This window comes from Vanellus vanellus (assembly GCF_965231255.1).
Source record: "Vanellus vanellus genome assembly, chromosome: 3".
NCBI lineage: Eukaryota > Metazoa > Chordata > Aves > Charadriiformes > Charadriidae > Vanellus > Vanellus vanellus.
The window spans coordinates 124,842,648-124,849,715 of record NC_138907.1 but is presented as its reverse complement, the minus strand read 5'-3'; the positions used below and the strand labels follow the sequence as shown (position 1 = coordinate 124,849,715).

General features: G+C 43.7%; 1 protein-coding gene across 1 annotated transcript in view; it reads right to left on the bottom strand.

Moving 5' to 3' along the window:
- The window catches only part of TFAP2B (transcription factor AP-2 beta), a gene marked incomplete at both ends in the record, with an annotated part of 25,622 nt that extends 19,455 nt beyond the window's left edge, over nucleotides 1-6,167 (bottom strand). Inside the window, 2 exons of the mRNA XM_082481088.1 lie at nucleotides 574-1,032; nucleotides 6,087-6,167. Coding sequence (XP_082337214.1) covers nucleotides 574-1,032; nucleotides 6,087-6,167 — 540 coding nt within the window. The remainder of the gene's footprint in view (nucleotides 1-573; nucleotides 1,033-6,086) is intronic.
- Nucleotides 6,168-7,068: the final 901 nt, after the last annotated feature.

Below are 7,068 nucleotides of genomic sequence, written 5' to 3'. Positions count from 1 at the left end.
TAAAAGGAGGGGTGGGGGGTGGATTGTTCTTGATCACCAGTTATTGCTTTTGGTTTGGGTTTTGTTTATATTTTCCCTCCCTCCCGGATGAAAAAATGTAGTAATTTGACAGTTTCATCAAATTCCCCGAACCGCAGGAAATTGGTTGGGGGTGGGTGGGTGGGGGAACCGGAGTTTACATGGGAAATAACTGGAATTTGAAAAGCCAGGCTTAAACTCTGCCAGCTTTTGAAACACGTGGAATATTTGGAGCAGCGTGTCTGCCTTCCCCCTGCACTCTGCCGGCTTTGCCGTGTCGGGGAGGGTTTGCAAAGCAGAGCCTGTGCGTGACAGCGATAAAATAAATTCTTTTATATATATATATAAATAAAAAAAATGAAAAAAAAAAAAAAAAGGAAAAGCGAGGGAGGGGGAGTATGACTATTATAATCCCAGAGCGGAAAAAGGATGGTAACCCACACCAATATTGCTGTAAAACCCACCCCGAGCATTCCTAGCCGAGGGATGGGGGCTCCAGCCCTCCAACCTGGAAGGCATCTCCATCGCCCAGGAGAAAGAAACGCCGTGCCTTACCTGGACCTCCTCCATCCCTGGGTGTCCGATGCCGTGCAGAGAAAGGCTGTCCCCCATGCCGGAGTCAAGGCCATGGTGAGCTGAGTGCAGAAGGACATCTGGCCTCCTTACTGAGTGGTAGTCCCGCCTGGGGTCCAGTCCCGAGAGCTGGGGCAGGGCGGCCCGAGGCTGTGGCAGCAGTGACCCGGTTTCTGATCCCACCTCTTGCCTCTGCCTCTGTCCCCAGGGGTGCTGCTGGGGTTGATGCAAGGGGTTTAGGGAGTAGGGGTCATTGACATGGGAGTAAGGGTCCTGGCTTTGGTGGTAAGGAAGAGGCTGGTAGGGGGGTGGGAAATAAGGCGGCTGGAAATCCGAGGATGGGGTGTGAGAGAGCGGAGGAGCGCTGGAGTAGGGTCCCTGGGAGACGGATCCCAGCTGGGACAGCCTGGAACTGTGACTGGGCACTCCATCATGCCGGTCCTACAAGGGGAATGAAATAAAAACAAGAAAAAAAGAGGACCTTTTAGGAAAAAAAAAAAAAAAAGAAAAAAAGTAAACGGAGGACAAACCCACCCCAAAATAAAATAGAAATGTAAGCAGTTGTAAACTAGGGTTTACATGTGCCCCCTTTCCCCGAAGCGGATTAGAAATGTTCCAGCGTTTCGCACCCAGATCGTGTCTATTCCCAGTAACTATCAAGAAGGGGGAAGGGAGGGTGGCGGGGTTTGAGGGAGAAATGCTAAATGTCATAGTTAAAAATGTAGGACTGGTGCTCTATATGCGTGTGTGATCTGTGACTTCAGTCCAATAATACCATTGCCCCTCCAGCAGCCCCCCAAATGAAACCACAAGTTAAAAAAAAAAAAAAAAAAGAAAAAATTAAAAATTAAGAACCCCTAAACCACCCATCCTTCCAAACAACCCACCCCTCGTCCTGCCTAAAGTTTTCAAACATCTGTTTATTCCCTCTGCTGAAGTCCTGAAACTCAAAATCACCAACCCATCTTCACGTGGAAAAGACCAAAGGAAAGTTGCACTTCTCGGAGGATTCTGAGGTAAGAAGGTGTCCGAGAAAGGACTTGGGGAAAAAAAAAAAATAATAAAAAAATCACGGGGGGTCTTTGTATAAAGAAAGTCCACCCCTAAAAAAAAATTAAAAAAAAAATTAAAAAAAAAAAAGAAACCTCAGTATTGAACAAATCCAGTCGCTATGATTTCTGAAGCAACTTCCAGTGTCTTTTGTCTCCTTTTCCAATATTATATCCCGGAGAATAGGGTGGGGGTTAATTGTAATGAAAAGTCTTTGGGGTGTGTGGGGGGACGGGGTGAGGTGGGGGGGGGGGGGAGTGTGTGGAGGCTTCAGAGAAAAGGTGGGAGAGGAGTTTTGTCCAACTCCATCGCTCTGAAGCTGCGAGGCTAAAAGTAAACAAGAAAAATATCTATTCCACAAAGTGTAGCTCAAACCCCCACAAGCAATGGCACACATGGTTTAGGAAGAAGAAAAAAAAAAAAAAAAAAGGAAAAAAAGTTTATTTTTTTCCCCTGCTCTCCCCCCCAAACTCCCCTAGCTCAAATCGAGAACACACAATGCAAAAAGGGAGAAGCAGCTGCAAGCCTCCTCCAATTATTGTGCTAAATTACCAAGCCAAAGGCGTTTAAAAAGAGAGAGAGAGGGAGAGAGAGAGACAACAGATCGAGAGAGAGAGAGAGAGAACATGCAATTCTAGTACAACATGGATCCAAACTCACCATGGCGGAATAGGTGTGGACTAACATCTGGAAATAAAAAAAGTCTTGTAATAGCTAAAAATAAAATAATGGTGATAATGCTAATAACTGGAGGGAAAAATATCAAGGAGATCTGCAAAGGGACGTGTTGGACACAGGAGAACAGCTTGAGATATTTCGAAGTCTATCCATCAAAAAAAAAAAAAAAGACCAAAAAAAAAAAAAAAAAAGACCAATGTCCCCAAAACCGAGCCTGGAAACCTCTATCTACATATATGATTTACCCCTCCCTCTCTGTTTTTTTTTTTTTTTTCCTTTTTTTTTTTTTTTTTCCCTTTGAGCTCCCAAATACAATCCTCTTCAACCCAAGGCTAGGCTCAGACTGCTCCGCTACCCCTTCCTCCCTTTCCTTCTCTACACCGCCTCATAATAATTGATATTCATGACTATTAATATTACACGACTACTTTAAAGGGAGAATGCAGGACCAAATGGAGCGTGAAGCTGGCAGCCAGCTCGAGAGCTCCCCTACTATTGTAAATGACGTTCATTCAGTGGAGAATTACTAGATGTAATCAGACGAGGGGGGCTGGCAGAGGCAGAGTTTGGGGAGAGGGAGAGGGGGGAAAAAGTTTAGCAAAGGAAGAGGCATAACTTCAATTAACTCGAGCGGAGGAAGATGAAGAAAGTAGACACTGCTGAGCTGGAGCAAGGAAGTGAGATGAAGCAGTGCTAGAGGCGAAGAAGAAGAAGAAAAAAAACATATTTCCATTTTTTTTTTTTTTACATTTAATTATACATTCCTAATACGAGGAATTGATTGCCTTTGGTGCTTTTGTTCTTGTCGTTTTTTTTTTTTTTTTTCTTAAACAAATAATGAGGGAAAAAAGGCTTTTCTAATCCTTTCTTTTTTTTTTTTTTTTCTTTTTAAGGAATAGAAGAAGAAATGTGCAGTCACTATAATATACGTCTATTTACAGCAGAGATTAAGCCCTTCTGGTGCATGTTACAGATCGTATTTATTCGCAATAGGCAAATAAATACTTGAATCTGCGTTAAGTTGGGCTCCACTTTTTTTCTCAACCCTGTTCCTCCCGCCCGATGTGAAGAAAAAAATAGAAAAAGTACATATATATCCCGATTTTCACCCAAATGTAAAATGCATGCAGTGAATTTTAAAGGATAGTAAATTTATAGTTTCGAGGCAAAGCCAGGGGCGATATAAAACCTTTTTGATGTTGCAGGAACCCGTTCAACTGGACTGTCTGCCATTTCTGTTAAAGTTCAACTTACGTTCCTTCCTAAATAGACTCACACTTCCCAGAGCAGCCCCCCCCCCCCCCCCCCCGCGCACACACACACACACACACACACACACACACACTTTTGTTTTAAGACTACATTGAGTTTAAGTGCCTGAGACGCCCCTACCATCGCGTTGTTATTTATAAATCGGAAAGAAGAGAGAAAAACACTTTTTTTTTTTTCTTTAAGATAAATCTAGAGGGGTTCAGCTCTTAAAAACCCCCCACCAATAATTTATTATATATATATACTTTTTTTTTTTTTTAAGGCTACACGTTACAAAATGACTTGGAGCGCACCCCCAAGTTAGGGTGTCCCCTGCCCGTAGCCAAAATCCCCCCTCCCCCCCCCCCCCAACTCCGCTTCTCTCCCACGGCGAGCTAGAAACACGAGTGTCCGTGAAATGCAGAGCGGCTTAAAAATCCCTTTCAAAAGGAGGGGGGGGGGGGAGGAGGGAAATAAATAAAAAAAAAATAATAATAAAAAAAACCCAAACCCCAAACAAAACCAAAACTCCCCGACATTCGCCGACCTCGCTGGCCAGGGAGGGGAGATGTTTTGTCGCCTGCTGCTGCCGGCAGAGACAATGGCCGGGCTGTGCCTGGGGACGGGGAGGGAAAAGCAGCGAGGGCTCAGCGGGCTGGGGACACACACACACACACACACACACACACACACGCCGGGCTGTTCTCATTCTGCATCTGGTTTGCCAGTTGATAATTAGCCTGACGGCAGCTTTTGGGAGCGGAGACATTTCTCCCGGGCGGCTGGTGGATCCCCCTCCCCGCTTTCCTCCATCCCGTCCCTTCTCCGGCCGCGACAAGCCGGAGCTCTGCCCTCCCTCTGCCGCTTTCTCCGCTTTTATTTTTCTTTTTTTCTTGCTTTTTTTTTTTTTTTTTTTTTTCCCGGGAGTTTCCCCACTGTAAGTGCGAAGGCGCTCCCGGAGGGGAGGGCTGCGGGCGGCGCGACGGAATCGGGGACCGACGCGGCCCCGACGGTGCTTCCCCGGGGTGCTCTCCCGGCCACTGACCGGTACCCGGCCCCTGTCTACCCCCTTCCCGGTATCCATGCCTGGTCCGGTATCCATCCCCTTCTCGGTATCTATCCCTGGCCCGGTACCCATCCCCTGCCTGGTACCCAGCCCCTGCCCGGTATTCACCCCCAGCCCTGTACCCAGCCCCTGTCCCTGTACCCGGCCCCTGTCTATCCCCTGCCCCGTACCCAGCTCCTACCCGGTACCCAGCTCCTACCCGGTACCCATCCCCTGCCCGGTACCCATCCCCGGTCCCGTACCCATCCCCTGCCCGGTACCCAGTCCCGGCCGGTACCCAGTCCCTGCCCGGCCGCCTCCCCACGGAGCAGCCCCCGCGTTGGAGCTGGCAGATTGAGCCCTTCTCAAAATCTTCCCCCTTCACTCTCCCCCTTGCCTCCCCCGCGGTCGCCGTGCTAATGCTTTCCCCAAATTAAAAAATAATAATAAAAATTAATAAATTTTTAAAAATCTAATTTTGCAGAGCGCCTTTCCTTAAACATCTTTTTTTTTTTTTTTTTTTTTTTTTTTTTCCCCGTTTCGGAGCAAATCCAGCCCGCCGGTTAACTTACAAGAAATGCATTGGCGGAGCCCGGTTGGGAAAGATCCGGGTGAGGAAACGGTGCAAAATCAAGAAAGAGTTTCGCGCTGTTTGCCCTGTGATTATTATTTTTTTTTTCTTTTTTCCCCCTCTTGCTCTGCTTTTTGACCTCGAAAATAACGAGGAGGTCTGAATAAAGCACCCAACTTTTCGTGTCCGCGGACTACGCGGAGCTGCCTTTGAATGTATCTGTTCGTGTGTGTGTGCTCACAGACGTGCAAGAATGTACGTGCCGCTTAATTAATGCGAGTATATGTATACGTTCACATCTTATCTACTGGTATATAGGTATAAAAAGTCGTAAAAACCGTATCCGATTGTGAAAACAAGAAAAAGAAAAAAAAAATCCAAATTCAGGTTGAGCTTAGCTTGGAATTACAAAATAAAAATAAAAGAAAGAAAGAAAAGAAAGAAAGAAATGTATCCAGTCCCTGAATATCAGATTGTGTTTCTCTTCTATTTTCAGCTTTTTTTTTTTCTCGACATTTGTCCATATTTAATCGAATTATATTTAATTCGAGGTCTAAACAATCAAACTCTTGGCTTTAAGTTGCCTCATTCCAACCCCCAGATCATTTCTTTGATGTTTTAAATCGCATCAAACAGCTTTTCCATGAAAAAAAAAAAAAAAAAGAAAAGAAAAAAAAGTTTAGGACTTGGCATGCTGAATACAAATATGCAAATAAATAAGCATTTAAGCATTTACTCTTGGTTTCCCGTCTCTATACTAGTGTGTGTTGCGTCTCTATATCTGCCTATATGTATATGTAGAGCTATATACGTATTCTATAGTCGTGCCTATATCTATATACTAGATGTACATTTAAATATACATATACTCTCTTACTCATATGCATATTATATACTCACCTCGTAGATATCTTCATACTTGACATTTTCAACCAGTTTCCAGAGCATGATGGCAGGCTGTTCTCTAGGAGGTGAGTGCATTCATGTGAAGAGCAGATGTCTGGATTCTCAGTACTTCTCTGTCTGTAATGATCCATCTATAATTGGAAATGGGGGACAGACACCAAATCCGACGTTCCTCTTCCATCGCAACTTATATCTGTTGTCTGAAACAATAGGCTGCAGAAGTCTACCTCAATCGGATAGTAAAAAACATTATCTGGTACATAGTTACATATATCTACAGACATATATGTGACTAGATATATACATATACACACATATATAGACTTAGACTTATATGCAGGCATATAAAGATATATACGTATACGCAGTTGCAGATACACAGACGTACATATACACACGTATATCTCCCAACATATAACTTTTTCCCTGTACAGACATATATAAATTGACACATTTATGTATGTAAATTATACATATTCTTGCGCATGTAGGCATATGGATACTACACGTTATCTATGCATGTATACATACAAACCTGATCAATTTATATTGGGGTCTATATAAACGCGTATTTGTGTATATATTTATACATCTACACGTATATATGTGTATACAGTGACAAATATGTGTATACAGTGACAAATCTGTGTATTATATAGCGCATATATCCACTATTTTACTAGCTGGTTAGTTAGATGGATAGATAGAAAGAAAGAAAGGATAAATTAATGAATATTTTTTCGATCCTATTTAGATTAGAATAAAGAATAGGTTGCCTCTGCACTAGGCGATTCATCATTTACAACGAGATATTATGCTTTTCCCCACATGCAATATGCTTTTATTTACATGTCCAAAAATTATCCTCTCATATGCAGTAAAACACCAAACCAGCGTCTCATCAAGCACATTCAAGCAAATCTAAAAGGAGTAAATTTAGATCAGTGATTTTCATTGGAAAGCCTTGCACTACAGG